This window comes from Cydia splendana, chromosome 5, assembly GCF_910591565.1.
Source record: "Cydia splendana chromosome 5, ilCydSple1.2, whole genome shotgun sequence".
Classification (NCBI taxonomy): Eukaryota; Metazoa; Arthropoda; class Insecta; order Lepidoptera; family Tortricidae; genus Cydia; species Cydia splendana.
In genome coordinates, this window is record NC_085964.1 from 22593078 (window position 1) to 22616320 (window position 23243).

Consider the following 23243-nt stretch of genomic DNA (forward strand, 5'->3'; position numbering starts at 1 on the left):
CAGTACCTGAGCTGCGCGGCGTGCTGGTGCTGGTGGTGGGGCAGCACGAGCGGCGCGAGGCGCTGCCGACCAGGTTCATGTTCCGTACAGTACCTGAGCTGCGCGGCGTGCTGGTGCTGGTGGTGGGGCAGCACGAGCGGCGCGAGGCGCTGCCGACCAGGTTCATGTTCCGTACAGTACCTGAGCTGCGCGGCGTGCTGGTGCTGGTGGTGGGGCAGCACGAGCGGCGCGAGGCGCTGCCGACCAGGTTCATGTTCCGTACAGTACCTGAGCTGCGCGGCGTGCTGGTGCTGGTGGTGGGGCAGCACGAGCGGCGCGAGGCGCTGCCGACCAGGTTCATGTTCCGTACAGTACCTGAGCTGCGCGGCGTGCTGGTGCTGGTGGTGGGGCAGCACGAGCGGCGCGAGGCGCTGCCGACCAGGTTCATGTTCCGTACAGTACCTGAGCTGCGCGGCGTGCTGGTGCTGGTGGTGGGGCAGCACGAGCGGCGCGAGGCGCTGCCGACCAGGTTCATGTTCCGTACAGTACCTGAGCTGCGCGGCGTGCTGGTGCTGGTGGTGGGGCAGCACGAGCGGCGCGAGGCGCTGCCGACCAGGTTCATGTTCCGTACAGTACCTGAGCTGCGCGGCGTGCTGGTGCTGGTGGTGGGGCAGCACGAGCGGCGCGAGGCGCTCGGCGAAGCGCGCGTAGTTGCGCTCCAGCTCGCGCTGGTACTCGCGCTGGTCGCTGCCGATCAGGTTCTTGTTCTTCTTCAGAGCGTCGTGACATCTGAACAAAACATCAAGATACATCACAATTTACCTATAACTATACCACTTTCTTCACATCACTAAGGCTACAAGACCGCCGGAAAATTGATGCCCTTGAGATGTGGTGCTGGAGACGCGTGTTACGAATACCTTGGACTGCTTTTCGAACCAATGTATCCATTTTAAAAGAACTTAGGATAAGTGAACGGCTTTCGTCGACTGTGCAATTACGAATTCTTAAGTTCTTCGGGCATGTATCCAGAAATGTGGACTTATTGGAAAGGCTGGTAGTACAGGGCCAGATCGAAGGGAAAAGATCCAGAGGAAGATCTCCTACGCGATGGACCGACCTTTTAAAAACAATGACGAAGTCATCCGTAGTCGAGTGCATTCGCAACGCCATCAACTGTCAGAAATGGAGAGACATCGCGAGAGAAAGTTTGAAGTCCACCAACATAACCGGAAATGAAGACCAGCCATGTGCGTCATCCAAACAGCCACGACCACTCTGACAAGAGTGCACGACTGAGAAGAAGAATACCACTTTCAAAAACCCGAAAATTGAGATTTGCTAACATAATAATGAAATCTAGTGACATCATAATAATCAATCCTCACGGTCATATCAGACCGGGTGGAAAGGGCAATATGGTCTAATAATATAACCCGAACCCCAAAAGACGTCAACCACATGTTCAAAGAAGTTTGTAATAATCGAATTTAAACTGTTGTGAGACATACTAACATTGAATAATTTTACGGTTTAGACTCACTTGTTTTTAGTCACTCGCGCGACATGTTTCGACATGTAGTTTGTGATGTCTATGAAAAACGTGTACCGAATGTGACAGATGAAATAAATGGCGCTGCACAATCCTGCAGATATATTATGCGGTAACTCTCGCCTCTCGCCATGTAATTTGGTTCTCAAACTCAAGGACACAATTTGTTAGACTACATCTACATCTTCCACAATTGATAACTCTATAATGATATATAATTCGTATTTTTACAACCTTTTTATCAACCAATGTCCAATGTCAATGTAGGTATGTAACTATGTTTGTACGGGTCAAATCTTGCAAATTAAATTTGACCCACTTCCCGACTTCCAATGAAGCTGAAAATTTGTATACATATGTAAGTCAGATGACAATGCAATATTATGGTACCATCGAGCTGATCTGATGACGGAGACAGGAGGTGGCCATAGGAACTCTGTGATAAATAATGATCGGACACCGGTAGCATTTTATGTAATTTTGACGTCCAACGTAATGACTAATATGGATAAGCCTATGTTGTTCAAAATAAAACCACATGTTGTTATGGATTCACTGAATTTAATTTGTTATTCCATTGTACGCTCGGAGTAATTAACAATGGAGCCGCCATTAACAGGCGTTCCCCTCTGTCGAAAATAGGCGGCCAATGGTCAACAACTTGTCAACCATATGTATGGACTGACGTTTATCTGACATGACGTACCTATACATTTGATGTGCCCCTCCCCCGCAAAAAACGGCAGACTATTTTGTACCGACGATTTGAGACATGGCGTCTCCGTTGGTTATATCCTCTAAGATTGTACGTGTTCAATTGATGGATAAAATAATGATGGGAACGTCAATGAGACAAGTGCCAGTCAAAAGTTGACGTAGACACATTCGTTCGATAGATAATTTATAAGTGGCCTGTACTCCTTAATCATAATAGAAATGTTAAAACCTCAATAATAAAACTCGATAAAAAAATTAACAGGTATATAAATTCTGTACAAAATTAAATAAAATCATATCCATGTAATACTTTCGTCGGAAAAATGCTACCGGTGTCCGATCATTAGTGATAAAAACAACGAAACCTAATTGTGTTTGGGGTTTTTAGAATTGTCTCGATAAGTATTAGTTGCCTGTGGAAGAAACTTGTACCAAAAAAGAAATTTATGCCAAAAACTTAGTAACGTACTTCTTGGAGAAATCCTTGAAGGCCAGCCTCAGCTTGTTGGTTAGTCTCGTCGGCGGCTGCGAGCCGTCCGCCACCGGTGCCAAAAACACCTGAAATATAATAGTGCACATGTAATCGTATGGTTTTAACAACTGCATAACAGCTCAAATGCGACGTATATTACAATTGTATGGCTATAGAGACAGATAGACTCTGTTCGGAAAGAGAAGAGTCGTGGAATGTATTGGACCCAAACATTCGACGACTCTTCTCTTTCCGCACAGACTCTAATAGCTGAAATGGAATGGTTTTAAGAACGGATAACAGCTGAAATTGCAGTTGTATGGATTTAGAGACAGATAATAGCTGAAATGAGGCTGATTTTACAGTGGAATGGTTTTAAGGACTGATAACAACTGAAATACGACGTATATTGCAGTTGTATGGCTTTTCACACAACGCTATCTCAGTGATTGTGTCTAAAAATATGTGTAGCCACTTCGGCTGTGCGGTGCAGTCTAAAATTAAATGTAGGTGCGCGGAGCCGTGACATATGTTTGTGACGTCATGTCAACCGGTCTTCGTACGAGTACTCATGTTACGGCAACAAATAGTGTCTTAGAACAGAAAAGTGTCACTTTGATCCCTCCTAGCCCTTTTCCGCATAGCATAGGTGAGTGAAAACCAAGATGTATGTTATACCTCCAAGTTGGGCAAGCTGTATTTAGTTACCTGCGCGAGCTCGAGCGGGCCCTGGTTGACGGTGGTGCCGATGCAGCCCTGCACCACCATCTGCAGGATCTTAGGGTCGGCCGGCTCTTGGCTCGTCGCTGCAGCCAGCTCGTTTATCTAAAACCAAGGAAAATTTGTAGGATCTCATCGGCGCAACTAATGTCAAATAATATTTAAAAATAAAGGAAAAGTGGTTGATGGTTGACTGGCAGAAAATGCCTTAAGCCTTAAGGCATTCTCTAAGTTCGCCATTTGTACAATTTTATATCGTGCCATAAAGTTTCAATAAATAAAGAAAAAATGTGGAAAAAACTTACAGTCGCGGGCGAGACAACAACTCGCGACTCTAGAATACCGAGCTACCGAAACTTACTAAATGATTGCGAATATTTCCACCCTATCCCTCATATAAAATGTGGATAAACTTACAGTCGCGGGCAAGACAACAACTCGCGACTCTGGAATACCCAGCTACCGAAACTTACTAAATGATTGCGAATATTTCCACCCTATCCCTCATATAAAATGTGGATAAACTTACAGTCGCGGGCGAGACAACAACTCGCGACTCTGGAATACCGAGCTACCGAAACTTACTAAATGATTGCGAATATTTCCACCCTATCCCTCATATAAAATGTGGATAAACATACAGTCGCGGGCGAGACAACAACTCGCGACTCTGGAATACCGAGCTACCGAAACTTACTAAATGATTGCGAATATTTCCACCCTATCCCTCATCTGTGTCGCTTAACTTCAAACTCGGGTAAATCGTAAATCCATCCGACCCTCTCAAGTCTCAGCAAATATCTACCCTATTACCTTTTAATACCAAAATCGCATAATCTGACAGATGGATTTACCCGAGTTTCAAGTTAAGCGACTCATATGCTCCTAACGTTTCGGCCACGACATTGAGCGACTTGCGACGGCGGCAGCGATAACCATAGGTTGGAGCGAGACACAGCGATCGGACCTTTCGTTCCCACCTATTATCATTGTTTAATGTCGTGGCTGAGCCGTTAAGGAGTAGGGAGGCGCCTAGCGACATCTACCGTAAGAGCAATACACTTCTCAAACTGACCTAAACCGGTTTTACGTTGATGCAAATATTAACTCTAATGCTCAAACTGATATCCTCTTGGCGCTACAATATCTTAACAAGTTCAGTGAGCGACACGTACGCGAATTTCAATTTAAGGGCTTTTCTTGCCAACAGGTGGCAAAGGTTGTCCAAAAAATAAAACGGAAAAGCTCAACAGATATCAACGATATGTCGACACGGCTATTCGATATACTACCATCATTTATTATAGATATTTTCACTAAACTATTCAATCATTGCATAGCAGACGGAATTTATCCGTCTAACTTTAAAAAGGTCAAAGTCCAGCCTGTGTATAAAGGTAAAGGAGATAAGGATGTGTTAAAAAATTATAGACCAATCTCATTGATTCCCATATTCTCAAAAGTTTTTGAGCGACTATTCAAATAACAAGATATAGTACTTGTTGTTTATGGTTTCGAGCGGGTGATGGGAGTAGAAGTCAAACACCTTATGTGTGATAGTATAAGAACGTATATTCTCTAAATGCCTGCCTATATATACACGTTAGGTTGCGCTGACACAAGCAATACGCGTTTATGTCGCAGTAAACCAAAGTGTTACTGCTAAACACTAAAAGTGGACAATCGCCATATTACACCTCCCCCGAACGTTCCTCTCACCGCCGGGGTGGCAGAAGAAAAAAATTAAACGCATGTTACTAGTTTACAATTTTTTCTGAAATCAATAAAAAAAAATGTTAAGAAATTATATAGGTATAATGCAAACAATCTTTATTTAGCTTGACTTTATGTGTCGTATTAATGTCGTAGTCCTTGTAAAAAAATATCGTTATCTTTTAATAAGAAAATATTATCTTCACTTAAAATGTTATCATCTCTCAAACGTTAAAATATTAATTTACTTCCTTTTCTCATAAAATATAAATCTCGTTCTTTAAAAACATTTACCTATTCTTCATCTTTAAAACATTTACTATTCAACTTTAAAACATTTGGTATTCAACTTTAAAATATTCACTCTCGCTGTTTATAGTTACGGTACCCTATAAATCTCGTAATAAAAATAACTAATGCCGTATTAAGACGGAGTCCTAAGCTCCTAACATAATTAATGGGCATGGTCACCCTATAATCAATACATCATGGGCTACGCTCCCGTGCGTACCCGAACTTCATAACTACACGCGGGATTGGCTACCCGAGGGCATGGTCACCCTAAAACACAATAATAGCGGCATATCAGGCCAGGCTGTACGGCTCTGCCTGTACCTAGAGACACAAATACATTAAGACTTAAAAGTCTCCTACAACTTTCACGGAGGATACTGTATATCACACTATGATCAAGTACGAAGGACTAGTGCTCTAGCTATAAGGTCACATTGTACGAATGTGCCTATTAAACTCCTTAAAACTTCTCAAACTTGTACCGTACTGTAAGGTTTTTTATAAAATAAACACCATTATTTAACTTCCAAAATTCAAAAAAAAAATTATGTAATAAATCAAACTTTCGCTGTATATCAGGTGATCAGTCCGACACGTAGCTAAAGTATTAATCATTACTCAAAAACAATTAAATAATTTTATTGAATTGAGTTGTTTATTACTTAATCGTTATGCGATGTATCAAATTTCATTCATCGCTTATTAAAATATTCTAACTCGCGGCAAAGTCTCGCGGCCTAGTTAAGTTTTCTGTCGACGTGCGCACAACGTGTGGCACGCGCTGCAAATTGCAACATACATAATTGAGGACACTATTCGACACTTTTAATTTTTATATTATATTATGACTTCTTATGAAAATTATTTATGCTCGAAACGAAATTGAGTTTAGCGACAACCTTTAATAATTATGAATGATTTAAATATGACTGCTACTGAATTGGAAAAAAATGCTGGCTTTTAGAGAAAATTAAATAAAATACTAAATTACACGTAGGATTTACATCCTATTGCTGCGTGGCTGGCCGTCCTCGGCTTCGTCTTCGTCCGGTCCGGTGCGAGTTCGCGACCGGCATTCTTGGCAGCTGTTGGCGCGGCCTGGCGAGCTGGCACCTCCACGTGGCACTCGCTTGACGCTTCATATGGCTGGCTGGCTCTGCTTCCGATGATTATGGTGGGCCGGGATTACCCTGGACACCTCTTGGTTTGCGAGCCGGGAAACCCTGGACAACGCTCTTCGATCTTCGCTCTTCTTGATTTCTCTTCTTAACTTGGTTTCCGTTTTTTGATGTTGGGTGGTTCTTCTTTTTTCTTGGTTCTTAATGGTGGTTGGTTCTGACTGCGTGGATTCTTGCGTTGAAAGTGTGGTTATCTGGGTTGTAGTCTTGGTAGATTCTTTCTTCTTTCTTGAGTATTAGTTCGTTGGTTCGCTGGTCTGGGTCGCCATCAAATAACAGGAGAGATCTTGTTATGTTGTTTCGAGCGGGTGATGGGAGTAGAAGTCAAACACCTTATGTGTGATAGTATAAGAACGTATATTCTCTAAATGCCTGCCTATATATACACGTTAGGTTGCGCTGACACAAGCAATACGCGTTTATGTCGCAGTAAACCAAAGTGTTACTGCTAAACACTAAAAGTGGACAATCGCCATATTACACTATTAAGCGATGAACTTATGTCCTTTTTTAATAAAAATCAATTGTTAAACAAACAGCAATACGCTTATCAACCCGGCCGGTCAACAATAGACGCGGCGCGTGACGTCATATCTAGAGTACTGGGTCATCTGGACGGACGGCGACAGGTGGCAGCGATTTTTTGCGATCTATCACGTGCCTTCGAACTCGTTAGTCATCCGCTCATATTAGCAAAGCTTAACCACTACGGCATCACTGGTAACTTTCACCGAGTAATCGAATCATTCCTTGAGACGCGCAAACAGCTCACGTCGGTAAATGGAACAAAATCAGACCTATTAGAACTGGGCCCCTGTGCTGTCCCGCAAGGATCTATAATGGGAAACAACCTGTTCATCTTGCTCATGAATGACTTTACCTCAGCCTCAGACCAGGCGGAATTTGTTCTATTTGCCGATGACGGGTGTGTCATTGTCGCGGCTGAGACGTACTTACAATTAAAAGCTAAACTACAAGAAGTAATGGATCAAATATCGTCATGGTTTTCTGCTAATGGCTTGGTACTGAATGTGGAAAAAACACACATCATTCACTTTAGTCTGCGTTGCTCAAGTCATTATGAGTACTCATTAAATATTATGTGCAATGGCCAACCTGTGCCTCAAGTTGACCAAGTAAAGTATCTGGGGCTAACCATTGATGCTGGATTGAAATGGGCACCCCATATCGACAACATATGTATAAGACTGTCCTCTGCTTGCTTTGCTCTTAGCAGGCTGCGACCATGCCTCAGCTCCACTAACGTAAAGAAGGCCTATTACGGTTATTTTAACTCTATTTTAATCTATGGAATTGACCTTTGGGGCTCGGCTGCGGAACGAGAGAGAGTATTCAGGCTCCAAAAAAGAGCAGTGCGTGTTATCGCCGATGTGAGTTGGGATCATCCTGCAAAAGACCTGTTCAGGCATCACAAAATCTTAACTTTACCCAGTCTGTACATCCTAGAACTGCCTAAGTACGTAAGAAAACACATTCATCTGTTCCGCACCAACGCTGATACGCACGGCTCAATTACCAGACGCCGGCATGAGCTTAACTTACCTCACACACGGCTCGTTAAAGCTAAAAAATGTCCTAACTACATTGGTACTATTGGTACTAAGGTTTACAATAGAATCTCTCCAGCAATTAAACAGGCTTCAAGTTACAATTCATTTGTGCGAAAAGTAAAAGCGAAACTTGAAATAGACGCTTTGTACTCGATTGATGAGTTTTTTTAATATATTCAATGAATAAATAATAAATGCACATGTAATATTTAAGCTAATAAGTAATCTATTATAAAAAATATCCAATATTGTAATATGACTGATTGACAACAAAATGTACCTAGATTTAATAATATAAAATATGTTGTTTGTTACAAATTTGACGTGTAAAATGTATATTTTATTAATAAAAAATTGAAATTGAAATTGAAATCTAAGCATTGTTACCATGTTACCACATTTGTAGACGTTTCTGCTTCAAAATTAATTTAATGTGAAATAATCGCAGCACGCGTATGATAAGTTGTCAGGGCACTGCTCGCCCTTAGGGCCAATACAGACGGACTTCAAACCGACTGCAACTTGTATGGGAAACGCACGCCGACGTTGCAGTTGGCGTGCAGTTCTCATACAGCCCTTAGAGTATGTCTAAAACGCCGAGCCTTCCACGCATACTACTGACCTTCTTCTGGATATCTTCAATAGCCACTTCGATCGGCGTGAGGATGATCTGAGTTCTAGCTACCACCTGAAAATAAATGTACTCTGTCAAGCAATGTAGTAAAATTTGCTCCGTATAGTCCCAAAACCTCCCTGGCAACGGGAATGCAGTTATTTTTTAGCCACCGTGTATATCATATATTTTTCCTTGACAGACGCATTATGGCGCATTAGGTAGCTCAATTTTGCAGTCCATGGAATGGGGTTGGCCGGTCGAAGTATTAAGCAGATGCATCATAGCTTGCCCTGTCAATCCCTAGAATTGTGTCAAATTTTTGTTTTTTTAATGCCCTGGATGCCAGCTCTTTAAACCAAATCTCATAGAAAAAGGGGCAAGCTATGATGGCGCCATCTATGCAAACCTTTGACAGTTGCCAACCCCATTCTGAGTATCTTTCTCTAGCACCAAATCTCACAGACATCTATAGTTAACCAAAAAGAATGCGATATTAAGCTTTTTCATTTCGCCATTTTTCACAAGTAAATTTCTAGTTTCTACAAACACACCAACTGTTAAAACGTTAGTTGTGTCGCTTAACTTCAAACTCGGGTAAATCCATTCGACCCTCTCAGCAAATATCTACCCTATTACCTTTTCATAATACCAAAATCGAATAATCTGACAGATGGATTTACCCGAGTTTGAAGTTAAGCGACTCAGTTTAGTTCTATGTATCTAATCTCCTTGTTTCCGTGTGCTTGTCTGTCTGTGTGTACGTATATGCGCACGTTGACGTATGGAAAGTTTCACTGTTTATCAGTCTGTCTGTGTGTGTGTGTACCTGTATGCGTGTCTTGACGTAGGGGAAGTGGTGTGCGGTGGTGAGGATGGTCTTGCGCTTGCACTGCTCCGCGATGTCGCCGTGCGCGCGCCCGCCCACGGTGAACGGAGTCGCGTACATAAACCGCTCTGGAAAGGGACAAATATAAGCTTGAAAACTTATATTAAAGTCAATAAGTCAATTTTAATTAGGGTTAGGGCTACCCGCTGGTTTACGCGCGAAATGTAAATTTTCACTAAGTAAGCTGTTCCAAAATAATTCATACATCGGAGAAAAGAATTTGTAAAAGAGTTGTTTCCAAAGTGACACACTTTGGAAAAACACATAAAATGAGAAATATGTTTCGAATGGGAAATAATCAGACACTATCACAAGTTACTCGTAAATTTCGACTCACTGATTTTATAGTTGCGCTCCGAGTGCGTGGTCCGCGTGCGCAGCTCGTGGGGCTCGAAGTAGGGCTCCACGTATGTGATCTGAATGTGAGCCTTGTCAGCTGGTAGTGTTGAGGGGTCCACGATGTTGCTGTCCTTTATTATCACCACGTTTTACAGTACTCACTGATGTTGTAGTTGCGCTCCGAGTGCGTGGTCCGCGTGCGTAGCTCGTGGGGCTCGAAGTAGGGCTCCACGTATGTGATCTGAATGTGAGCCTTGTCAGCTGGTAGTGTTGAGAGGTCCACGATGTTGCTGTCCTTTATTATCACCACGTTTTACAGTACTCACTGATGTTATAGTTGCGCTCCGAGTGCGTGGTCCGCGTGCGTAGCTCGTGGGGCTCGAAGTAGGGCTCCACGTATGTGATCTGAATGTGAGCCTTGTCAGCTGGTAGTGTTGAGAGGTCCACGATGTTGCTGTCCTTTATTATCACCACGTTTTACAGTACTCACTGATGTTATAGTTGCGCTCCGAGTGCGTGGTCCGCGTGCGTAGCTCGTGGGGCTCGAAGTAGGGCTCGACGTATGTGATCTGAATGTGAGCCTTGTCAGCTGGTAGTGTTGAGGGGTCCACGATGTTGCTGTCCTTTATTATCACCACGTTGTCGGCGCCGAAACGCTGACCGTAGAAGTTCTGTGGAAAATTTGATTAGTTTAGTACCTACTTACAATCGTTAAAGTACAAAAAGTTACTTAATAATGTGTGCAGGCTCAAGGGATTTTAAAATGTGATTTTCATCTGTGTTTGACCGTAAAAAAAAAACACATTTCAAACTGTTATGTGAGGTCGGATGTTTAGTGAGGAGGCGCTCTCTGATTTGAGTCGTATTTCGAGCCTCAAAACAAATTGGGACCCTAGCATGATCACAAATTTAGCCCCTGCGCTGTCGCAATACCCGAATCCAGCATATTTCGTTACGCAATGGTGAATTTCGAATGTTTAAACGTCAAGTTCACGTTCACAGGAGGGGATAAGAGGAATCGTATCGATAATTGCCTACTTCGAGCCTGCTGAATATCTCAGGCAGCCTGGTAAGTGCGTGCTTGTAGATGACCTCCTCTCCGTGGAGGTCGCCGAACAGAGCGCCGTAGAAAGAGACCCTAAAGTATTTGTTAAGGGATATTCGGGTTATTACCTCGAGTCTGCTGAATATCTCGGGCAGCTTGATGGTTCATTTACAAGGAGCATATCTCCGTGGAGGTCGCCGAACAGAGCGCCGTAGAAAGAGCCCCTGAAGGATTTGTTTTAAAGGGATATTCGGGTTATTACCTCAAGCCTGCTGAATATCTCGGGCAGCTTGGTGAGCGCGTGCTCCTTGTAGATGAACTCCTCTCCATGCAGGTCGCCGAACAGCGCGCCGTAGAAGGATACTCTGAAGTATTTGTTTTACAGGGATATTCGGGTTATTACCTCAAGCCTGCTGAATATCTCGGGCAGCTTGGTGAGCGCGTGCTCCTTGTAGATGAACTCCTCTCCATGCAGGTCGCCGAACAGCGCGCTGTAGAAGGACACTCTGAAGTATTTGTTTTAAAGGGATATTCGGGTTATTACCTCAAGCCTGCTGAATATCTCGGGCAGCTTGGTGAGCGCGTGCTCCTTGTAGATGAACTCCTCTCCATGCAGGTCGCCGAACAGCGCGCCGTAGAAGGATAATCTGAAGTATTTGTTTTACAGGGATATTCGGGTTATTACCTCAAGCCTGCTGAATATCTCGGGCAGCTTGGTGAGCGCGTGCTCCTTGTAGATGAACTCCTCGCCGTGCAGGTCGCCGAACAGCGCGCCGTAGAAGGATACTCTGAAGTATTTGTTTTACAGGGATATTCGGGTTATTACCTCAAGCCTGCTGAATATCTCGGGCAGCTTGGTGAGCGCGTGCTCCTTGTAGATGAACTCCTCGCCGTGCAGGTCGCCGAACAGCGCGCCGTAGAAGGATAATCTGAAGTATTTGTTTTACAGGGATATTCGGGTTATTACCTCAAGCCTGCTGAATATCTCGGGCAGCTTGGTGAGCGCGTGCTCCTTGTAGATGAACTCCTCGCCGTGCAGGTCGCCGAACAGCGCGCCGTAGAAGGATAATCTGAAGTATTTGTTTTACAGGGATATTCGGGTTATTACCTCAAGCCTGCTGAATATCTCGGGCAGCTTGGTGAGCGCGTGCTCCTTGTAGATGAACTCCTCGCCGTGCAGGTCGCCGAACAGCGCGCCGTAGAAGGATAATCTGAAGTATTTGTTTTACAGGGATATTCGGGTTATTACCTCAAGCCTGCTGAATATCTCGGGCAGCTTGGTGAGCGCGTGCTCCTTGTAGATGAACTCCTCGCCGTGCAGGTCGCCGAACAGCGCGCCGTAGAAGGATAATCTGAAGTATTTGTTTTACAGGGATATTCGGGTTATTACCTCAAGCCTGCTGAATATCTCGGGCAGCTTGGTGAGCGCGTGCTCCTTGTAGATGAACTCCTCTCCATGCAGGTCGCCGAACAGCGCGCCGTAGAAGGATAATCTGAAGTATTTGTTTTACAGGGATATTCGGGTTATTACCTCAAGCCTGCTGAATATCTCGGGCAGCTTGGTGAGCGCGTGCTCCTTGTAGATGAACTCCTCTCCATGCAGGTCGCCGAACAGCGCGCCGTAGAAGGATAATCTGAAGTATTTGTTTTACAGGGATATTCGGGTTATTACCTCAAGCCTGCTGAATATCTCGGGCAGCTTGGTGAGCGCGTGCTCCTTGTAGATGAACTCCTCTCCATGCAGGTCGCCGAACAGCGCGCCGTAGAAGGATAATCTGAAGTATTTGTTTTACAGGGATATTCGGGTTATTACCTCAAGCCTGCTGAATATCTCGGGCAGCTTGGTGAGCGCGTGCTCCTTGTAGATGAACTCCTCTCCATGCAGGTCGCCGAACAGCGCGCCGTAGAAGGATAATCTGAAGTATTTGTTTTACAGGGATATTCGGGTTATTACCTCAAGCCTGCTGAATATCTCGGGCAGCTTGGTGAGCGCGTGCTCCTTGTAGATGAACTCCTCTCCATGCAGGTCGCCGAACAGCGCGCCGTAGAAGGACACTCTGAAGTAGGTGCCGAAGACGCGCTTGCCGTGCAGCTGGTCGATGCGGGTGAACGCTTCGTTCAGTTTGCTACAAAAATGAGGAGGAGCTAGTATTTTCCTACATTAAGTTTGTACATGCTCAGCAGCTTTGTATTGACAGAAAATTAGAGTTCAAGTCTCAAAGTGGTGATACATAATTTTTTTATTTATTTCAAAAAATATTATTTTCCTTATCACCCAGTTGGTGCACTGACAAGATGCTCCTAACATTTGAGACCAAAATAAATGCAAAAATTGTATGAAGTATATGTTACCCGTGTATGTTAGCGAGTTTCTTATAGTCGCGGTGTTCCTCGGCGATGGGTATGAGCACCTTGTACACTTCGTTGACCGCTTCGTACATCCCCGCCGTCATCAGCTCACTCGCGGCGTGCTCCAGAAGTGCCTGCGAATGATAATCAACTTTATGTTTTATGTAACACGGGCGTTTTAACTCTAAGTCTGCCGGCTTTATTCAAAAGAGTAGTAAAAGGACTTGTCCCAATTTTTATCATCATGCGATTAAAAGATAGAGACCCTGTCAGTACGTCGTCACCTAGATAAATAGGACTACAAAGCTTTCTAGGGCCAAACATTTACGACTCACTTAGGTTGTTATTCCACCAGTTCCACCTATCCAATATCTTGGTCCAAATTGCAGTGCGTCTCACTCTCTCATTCAGCAAAATGTGAGATGCAAATACACATTGGCCAAAGAAATTGGACAGGTGGAATACAACCCTTAAGGCTTGATTTTCCTCCTATGCTGACATCGGTCGATGACGTCGACACACGTAGACGCGCGTACAAATGAACACAATGTTATATGGGCCACCGCACAGCGACGCTGACGACGACACACGTACGTACAGCCAAACGGTCAGCTTTGAACTGAGCGCACTATTGGTGGCGTATAGCGCGTCAGCGCACCGACGCACGCGGCGCTGGCGAGCGACACCGACGTGCGTGCGACAGCTCGTGGTGCGTGAGGTGGTGGTGCAGCGTGTCGGCGCAGGACTCGTCGAGCGCGTTGTGCGTGACGCGCTCCAGCAGCGCGGCGCCGCGCCGTGCACCAGGCACATAGGATGTATAGATGTAGTGGTACCTGCAGCTCGTGGTGCGTGAGGTGGTGGTGCAGCGTGTCGGCGCAGGACTCGTCGAGCGCGTTGTGCGTGACGCGCTCCAGCAGCGCGGCGCCGCGCCGTGCACCAGGCACATAGGATGTATAGATGTAGTGGTACCTGCAGCTCGTGGTGCGTGAGGTGGTGGTGCAGCGTGTCGGCGCAGGACTCGTCGAGCGCGTTGTGCGTGACGCGCTCCAGCAGCGCGGCGCCGCGCCGTGCACCAGGCACATAGGATGTATAGATGTAGTGGTACCTGCAGCTCGTGGTGCGTGAGGTGGTGGTGCAGCGTGTCGGCGCAGGACTCGTCGAGCGCGTTGTGCGTGACGCGCTCCAGCAGCGCGGCGCCGCGCCGTGCACCAGGCACATAGGATGTATAGATGTAGTGGTACCTGCAGCTCGTGGTGCGTGAGGTGGTGGTGCAGCGTGTCGGCGCAGGACTCGTCGAGCGCGTTGTGCGTGACGCGCTCCAGCAGCGCGGCGCCGCGCCGTGCACCAGGCACATAGGATGTATAGATGTAGTGGTACCTGCAGCTCGTGGTGCGTGAGGTGGTGGTGCAGCGTGTCGGCGCAGGACTCGTCGAGCGCGTTGTGCGTGACGCGCTCCAGCAGCGCGGCGCCGCGCCGTGCACCAGGCACATAGGATGTATAGATGTAGTGGTACCTGCAGCTCGTGGTGCGTGAGGTGGTGGTGCAGCGTGTCGGCGCAGGACTCGTCGAGCGCGTTGTGCGTGACGCGCTCCAGCAGCGCGGCGCCGCGCCGTGCACCAGGCACATAGGATGTATAGATGTAGTGGTACCTGCAGCTCGTGGTGCGTGAGGTGGTGGTGCAGCGTGTCGGCGCAGGACTCGTCGAGCGCGTTGTGCGTGACGCGCTCCAGCAGCGCGGCGCCGCGCCGTGCACCAGGCACATAGGATGTATAGATGTAGTGGTACCTGCAGCTCGTGGTGCGTGAGGTGGTGGTGCAGCGTGTCGGCGCAGGACTCGTCGAGCGCGTTGTGCGTGACGCGCTCCAGCAGCGCGGCGCCGCGCCGTGCACCAGGCACATAGGATGTATAGATGTAGTGGTACCTGCAGCTCGTGGTGCGTGAGGTGGTGGTGCAGCGTGTCGGCGCAGGACTCGTCGAGCGCGTTGTGCGTGACGCGCTCCAGCAGCGCGGCGCCGCGCCGTGCACCAGGCACATAGGATGTATAGATGTAGTGGTACCTGCAGCTCGTGGTGCGTGAGGTGGTGGTGCAGCGTGTCGGCGCAGGACTCGTCGAGCGCGTTGTGCGTGACGCGCTCCAGCAGCGCGGCGCCGCGCCGTGCACCAGGCACATAGGATGTATAGATGTAGTGGTACCTGCAGCTCGTGGTGCGTGAGGTGGTGGTGCAGCGTGTCGGCGCAGGACTCGTCGAGCGCGTTGTGCGTGACGCGCTCCAGCAGCGCGGCGCCGCGCCGTGCACCAGGCACATAGGATGTATAGATGTAGTGGTACCTGCAGCTCGTGGTGCGTGAGGTGGTGGTGCAGCGTGTCGGCGCAGGACTCGTCGAGCGCGTTGTGCGTGACGCGCTCCAGCAGCGCGGCGCCGCGCCGTGCACCAGGCACATAGGATGTATAGATGTAGTGGTACCTGCAGCTCGTGGTGCGTGAGGTGGTGGTGCAGCGTGTCGGCGCAGGACTCGTCGAGCGCGTTGTGCGTGACGCGCTCCAGCAGCGCGGCGCCGCGCCGTGCACCAGGCACATAGGATGTATAGATGTAGTGGTACCTGCAGCTCGTGGTGCGTGAGGTGGTGGTGCAGCGTGTCGGCGCAGGACTCGTCGAGCGCGTTGTGCGTGACGCGCTCCAGCAGCGCGGCGCCGCGCCGTGCACCAGGCACATAGGATGTATAGATGTAGTGGTACCTGCAGCTCGTGGTGCGTGAGGTGGTGGTGCAGCGTGTCGGCGCAGGACTCGTCGAGCGCGTTGTGCGTGACGCGCTCCAGCAGCGCGGCGCCGCGCCGTGCACCAGGCACATAGGATGTATAGATGTAGTGGTACCTGCAGCTCGTGGTGCGTGAGGTGGTGGTGCAGCGTGTCGGCGCAGGACTCGTCGAGCGCGTTGTGCGTGACGCGCTCCAGCAGCGCGGCGCCGCGCCGTGCACCAGGCACATAGGATGTATAGATGTAGTGGTACCTGCAGCTCGTGGTGCGTGAGGTGGTGGTGCAGCGTGTCGGCGCAGGACTCGTCGAGCGCGTTGTGCGTGACGCGCTCCAGCAGCGCGGCGCCGCGCCGTGCACCAGGCACATAGGATGTATAGATGTAGTGGTACCTGCAGCTCGTGGTGCGTGAGGTGGTGGTGCAGCGTGTCGGCGCAGGACTCGTCGAGCGCGTTGTGCGTGACGCGCTCCAGCAGCGCGGCGCCGCGCCGTGCACCAGGCACATAGGATGTATAGATGTAGTGGTACCTGCAGCTCGTGGTGCGTGAGGTGGTGGTGCAGCGTGTCGGCGCAGGACTCGTCGAGCGCGTTGTGCGTGACGCGCTCCAGCAGCGCGGCGCCGCGCCGTGCACCAGGCACATAAGATGTATAGATGTAGTGGTACCTGCAGCTCGTGGTGCGTGAGGTGGTGGTGCAGCGTGTCGGCGCAGGACTCGTCGAGCGCGTTGTGCGTGACGCGCTCCAGCAGCGCGGCGCCGCGCCGTGCACCAGGCACATAAGATGTATAGATGTAGTGGTACCTGCAGCTCGTGGTGCGTGAGGTGGTGGTGCAGCGTGTCGGCGCAGGACTCGTCGAGCGCGTTGTGCGTGACGCGCTCCAGCAGCGCGGCGCCGCGCCGTGCACCAGGCACATAAGATGTATAGATGTAGTGGTACCTGCAGCTCGTGGTGCGTGAGGTGGTGGTGCAGCGTGTCGGCGCAGGACTCGTCGAGCGCGTTGTGCGTGACGCGCTCCAGCAGCGCGGCGCCGCGCCGTGCACCAGGCACATAGGATGTATAGATGTAGTGGTACCTGCAGCTCGTGGTGCGTGAGGTGGTGGTGCAGCGTGTCGGCGCAGGACTCGTCGAGCGCGTTGTGCGTGACGCGCTCCAGCAGCGCGGCGCCGCGCCGTGCACCAGGCACATAGGATGTATAGATGTAGTGGTACCTGCAGCTCGTGGTGCGTGAGGTGGTGGTGCAGCGTGTCGGCGCAGGACTCGTCGAGCGCGTTGTGCGTGACGCGCTCCAGCAGCGCGGCGCCGCGCCGTGCACCAGGCACATAGGATGTATAGATGTAGTGGTACCTGCAGCTCGTGGTGCGTGAGGTGGTGGTGCAGCGTGTCGGCGCAGGACTCGTCGAGCGCGTTGTGCGTGACGCGCTCCAGCAGCGCGGCGCCGCGCCGTGCACCAGGCACATAAGATGTATAGATGTAGTGGTACCTGCAGCTCGTGGTGCGTGAGGTGGTGGTGCAGCGTGTCGGCGCAGGACTCGTCGAGCGCGTTGTGCGTGACGCGCTCCAGCAGCGCGGCGCCGCGCCGTGCACCAGGCACATAAGATGTATAGATGTAGTGGTACCTGCAGCTCGTGGTGCGTGAGGTGGTGGTGCAGCGTGTCGGCGCAGGACTCGTCGAGCGCGTTGTGCGTGACGCGCTCCAGCAGCGCGGCGCCGCGCCGTGCACCAGGCACATAAGATGTATAGATGTAGTGGTACCTGCAGCTCGTGGTGCGTGAGGTGGTGGTGCAGCGTGTCGGCGCAGGACTCGTCGAGCGCGTTGTGCGTGACGCGCTCCAGCAGCGCGGCGCCGCGCCGTGCACCAGGCACATAGGATGTATAGATGTAGTGGTACCTGCAGCTCGTGGTGCGTGAGGTGGTGGTGCAGCGTGTCGGCGCAGGACTCGTCGAGCGCGTTGTGCGTGACGCGCTCCAGCAGCGCGGCGCCGCGCCGTGCACCAGGCACATAGGATGTATAGATGTAGTGGTACCTGCAGCTCGTGGTGCGTGAGGTGGTGGTGCAGCGTGTCGGCGCAGGACTCGTCGAGCGCGTTGTGCGTGACGCGCTCCAGCAGCGCGGCGCCGCGCCGTGCACCAGGCACATAGGATGTATAGATGTAGTGGTACCTGCAGCTCGTGGTGCGTGAGGTGGTGGTGCAGCGTGTCGGCGCAGGACTCGTCGAGCGCGTTGTGCGTGACGCGCTCCAGCAGCGCGGCGCCGCGCCGTGCACCAGGCACATAGGATGTATAGATGTAGTGGTACCTGCAGCTCGTGGTGCGTGAGGTGGTGGTGCAGCGTGTCGGCGCAGGACTCGTCGAGCGCGTTGTGCGTGACGCGCTCCAGCAGCGCGGCGCCGCGCCGTGCACCAGGCACATAGGATGTATAGATGTAGTGGTACCTGCAGCTCGTGGTGCGTGAGGTGGTGGTGCAGCGTGTCGGCGCAGGACTCGTCGAGCGCGTTGTGCGTGACGCGCTCCAGCAGCGCGGCGCCGCGCCGTGCACCAGGCACATAGGATGTATAGATGTAGTGGTACCTGCAGCTCGTGGTGCGTGAGGTGGTGGTGCAGCGTGTCGGCGCAGGACTCGTCGAGCGCGTTGTGCGTGACGCGCTCCAGCAGCGCGGCGCCGCGCCGTGCACCAGGCACATAGGATGTATAGATGTAGTGGTACCTGCAGCTCGTGGTGCGTGAGGTGGTGGTGCAGCGTGTCGGCGCAGGACTCGTCGAGCGCGTTGTGCGTGACGCGCTCCAGCAGCGCGGCGCCGCGCCGTGCACCAGGCACATAGGATGTATAGATGTAGTGGTACCTGCAGCTCGTGGTGCGTGAGGTGGTGGTGCAGCGTGTCGGCGCAGGACTCGTCGAGCGCGTTGTGCGTGACGCGCTCCAGCAGCGCGGCGCCGCGCCGTGCACCAGGCACATAGGATGTATAGATGTAGTGGTACCTGCAGCTCGTGGTGCGTGAGGTGGTGGTGCAGCGTGTCGGCGCAGGACTCGTCGAGCGCGTTGTGCGTGACGCGCTCCAGCAGCGCGGCGCCGCGCCGTGCACCAGGCACATAGGATGTATAGATGTAGTGGTACCTGCAGCTCGTGGTGCGTGAGGTGGTGGTGCAGCGTGTCGGCGCAGGACTCGTCGAGCGCGTTGTGCGTGACGCGCTCCAGCAGCGCGGCGCCGCGCCGTGCACCAGGCACATAGGATGTATAGATGTAGTGGTACCTGCAGCTCGTGGTGCGTGAGGTGGTGGTGCAGCGTGTCGGCGCAGGACTCGTCGAGCGCGTTGTGCGTGACGCGCTCCAGCAGCGCGGCGCCGCGCCGTGCACCAGGCACATAGGATGTATAGATGTAGTGGTACCTGCAGCTCGTGGTGCGTGAGGTGGTGGTGCAGCGTGTCGGCGCAGGACTCGTCGAGCGCGTTGTGCGTGACGCGCTCCAGCAGCGCGGCGCCGCGCCGTGCACCAGGCACATAGGATGTATAGATGTAGTGGTACCTGCAGCTCGTGGTGCGTGAGGTGGTGGTGCAGCGTGTCGGCGCAGGACTCGTCGAGCGCGTTGTGCGTGACGCGCTCCAGCAGCGCGGCGCCGCGCCGTGCACCAGGCACATAGGATGTATAGATGTAGTGGTACCTGCAGCTCGTGGTGCGTGAGGTGGTGGTGCAGCGTGTCGGCGCAGGACTCGTCGAGCGCGTTGTGCGTGACGCGCTCCAGCAGCGCGGCGCCGCGCCGTGCACCAGGCACATAGGATGTATAGATGTAGTGGTACCTGCAGCTCGTGGTGCGTGAGGTGGTGGTGCAGCGTGTCGGCGCAGGACTCGTCGAGCGCGTTGTGCGTGACGCGCTCCAGCAGCGCGGCGCCGCGCCGTGCACCAGGCACATAGGATGTATAGATGTAGTGGTACCTGCAGCTCGTGGTGCGTGAGGTGGTGGTGCAGCGTGTCGGCGCAGGACTCGTCGAGCGCGTTGTGCGTGACGCGCTCCAGCAGCGCGGCGCCGCGCCGTGCACCAGGCACATAGGATGTATAGATGTAGTGGTACCTGCAGCTCGTGGTGCGTGAGGTGGTGGTGCAGCGTGTCGGCGCAGGACTCGTCGAGCGCGTTGTGCGTGACGCGCTCCAGCAGCGCGGCGCCGCGCCGTGCACCAGGCACATAGGATGTATAGATGTAGTGGTACCTGCAGCTCGTGGTGCGTGAGGTGGTGGTGCAGCGTGTCGGCGCAGGACTCGTCGAGCGCGTTGTGCGTGACGCGCTCCAGCAGCGCGGCGCCGCGCCGTGCACCAGGCACATAGGATGTATAGATGTAGTGGTACCTGCAGCTCGTGGTGCGTGAGGTGGTGGTGCAGCGTGTCGGCGCAGGACTCGTCGAGCGCGTTGTGCGTGACGCGCTCCAGCAGCGCGGCGCCGCGCCGTGCACCAGGCACATAGGATGTATAGATGTAGTGGTACCTGCAGCTCGTGGTGCGTGAGGTGGTGGTGCAGCGTGTCGGCGCAGGACTCGTCGAGCGCGTTGTGCGTGACGCGCTCCAGCAGCGCGGCGCCGCGCCGTGCACCAGGCACATAGGATGTATAGATGTAGTGGTACCTGCAGCTCGTGGTGCGTGAGGTGGTGGTGCAGCGTGTCGGCGCAGGACTCGTCGAGCGCGTTGTGCGTGACGCGCTCCAGCAGCGCGGCGCCGCGCCGTGCACCAGGCACATAGGATGTATAGATGTAGTGGTACCTGCAGCTCGTGGTGCGTGAGGTGGTGGTGCAGCGTGTCGGCGCAGGACTCGTCGAGCGCGTTGTGCGTGACGCGCTCCAGCAGCGCGGCGCCGCGCCGTGCACCAGGCACATAGGATGTATAGATGTAGTGGTACCTGCAGCTCGTGGTGCGTGAGGTGGTGGTGCAGCGTGTCGGCGCAGGACTCGTCGAGCGCGTTGTGCGTGACGCGCTCCAGCAGCGCGGCGCCGCGCCGTGCACCAGGCACATAGGATGTATAGATGTAGTGGTACCTGCAGCTCGTGGTGCGTGAGGTGGTGGTGCAGCGTGTCGGCGCAGGACTCGTCGAGCGCGTTGTGCGTGACGCGCTCCAGCAGCGCGGCGCCGCGCCCGCGCGCGTTCATCTGCTCCGCCACCAGCGCTGCTCCGTGCACGAGGCACATGCCCGCCTCCGTGTGGTTCGAACGCTGTCAAAAAAAACTTAAGTCTCTGTAATAAAATGTTTAAACATTTGTAAATAGTAACGGCATAGTCAAACCAGCTTAACACATTTACTGCCAAGAACACGCTAGGTGTAACACTTTAAACTTTCGCGTTTTGTACACATATTTTTATCTTAACTTCCGACGTTTCAGCTGAGTTGCACCAGCTGTGGTGAAACGTCGGAATTTAAGGTAATAATTTAAAAAAATAAAAAACACGACTGCATCCTTAAAATGAACTGAAAAGTTAAAAATCACATAGCCTATGTTACTCGGGATTACGTAAGGAATCCTTTCTTAATGATACCTCAAACTCCTAAATCGGTTCAGACACTTGGCTTTTACGGTGGAATAAAGAAACTTACATACCCAAATACAAACCTGAACCCTGAAAGCAATACACTCTTTTTTTGGGCAGTCGTGTATAAACAATGAAATATCGCGGTAGTCCCGTTCGTGTAATAATGTAATTTAATTTTAATGTAATGTAATTTTAGTGTAATTTGTAGTGTGTAGGGTGTAATGTAATACACCCTAGATGTGTTCATTTTGTATTAGAAATGGGGCGCTTGGTATTGAAAGTGTCGAGGGACTGACCTCCATGTGTTTCTGCGCCATGTTGTTGAGCCAGGTGAGCCTGAGGTCCGGGCTGTGCTGGTACCCGCGCGCGATGCGGTGCATGAGGTCCAGCAGCATCTCGGGGTCCTCCTGGAACTCCTTCATCTTCACCGTGTCCGACAGGATCATGTGTAGGTTGAACACCAGGTCCTTCACCTATAATTGTATGGATTATTAGTAGTTTCGGCTGGTTTTTAACTGACAAAAGTTTTACTGTAAAGAAATTTAGAGATAAGATTTAAGAAATTGTATTCAAACATTTTAAATGATAGAATTCAGTTTTAAGCTCTGTTTTCCTAGGGTCGCAGTGCCGTCATATAGCGGCCGTCTCCATACAAAATAATACGGCTAAATATGGATGTAGTCGTATTTTGTATTTTGTATGCGGCCGCTACATGACGGCACCGCTATCTTAGGATACCAGAGCTTTACATATTTAACAATATTATCTTAAAAATTTAAAGAGCTCGTGATTCCAAAATATTCTCTAACAAATAAGTTACGTGTACAATTTTCCGTTAAATAGACTATAATACAAATAACAGTTCAGTATTACGATCGTGCTAAGGGGCTGTCCATAAATTACGTCATCGATTTTTGACGATTTTCGACCCTCCCCCCTAACATCATCCAAAAATCATGCTTCGAATGACCCCGTTTCCTCCTACGTCATGCTACCATCATCCGATGTCTAGACCCCCCCCCCCTAATTTGAAATGACGTAATTTATGAATAGCCCCTAATAACACCGTGTGACTGCATGCTTTCAATGTAAACTGACGTGACGGATATTTTATAATGAAATTGTTTTATTTATACCAACAGGACCTAATCACAAAATACTCATACAACACATCTTTAATGATCTTCGGGTCTTGTTTACAAAATGAAAACAAACATAGCGCAAAGAGATTGCAAACAATTAGATTTTTTTTATTGAATAGGTACGAGAAAAGATTTAAAAGAAACATAACATTTGATTAAGACTAGTTATAACACGTTTTTGATGTTATGAGTATCATAAACTCACATTAAAAACAAAAATACAGTCTATGCTAAGAGAAAATCGTGCTATAAACAGGGGTAATTCAAATAGGTAGTATGTATAAAAAATATTTCTTCTGTATCTGTTCATGCTGATGAAGGGATAAGATGCAATAAACATGAAGAATTGTATGGGCCAAACCGACTTACACCATCGGGACTATCGTCCCCATCTGAACCCTGTACGAAGTA

General features: G+C 50.5%; 1 protein-coding gene across 1 annotated transcript in view; it reads right to left on the reverse strand.

Moving 5' to 3' along the window:
• Nucleotides 1-23243, reverse strand: part of LOC134791013 (dedicator of cytokinesis protein 7) — an 86713-nt gene that overhangs the window by 9789 nt on the left and 53681 nt on the right. Inside the window, exons 31-40 of the mRNA XM_063762064.1 lie at nt 21987-22163; nt 21201-21374; nt 13435-13565; nt 13037-13208; nt 10528-10708; nt 9639-9766; nt 8819-8884; nt 3429-3545; nt 2718-2806; nt 616-768 (exon numbers count right to left, since the gene is read on the reverse strand). Coding sequence (XP_063618134.1) covers nt 616-768; nt 2718-2806; nt 3429-3545; nt 8819-8884; nt 9639-9766; nt 10528-10708; nt 13037-13208; nt 13435-13565; nt 21201-21374; nt 21987-22163 — 1388 coding nt within the window. The remainder of the gene's footprint in view (nt 1-615; nt 769-2717; nt 2807-3428; nt 3546-8818; nt 8885-9638; nt 9767-10527; nt 10709-13036; nt 13209-13434; nt 13566-21200; nt 21375-21986; nt 22164-23243) is intronic.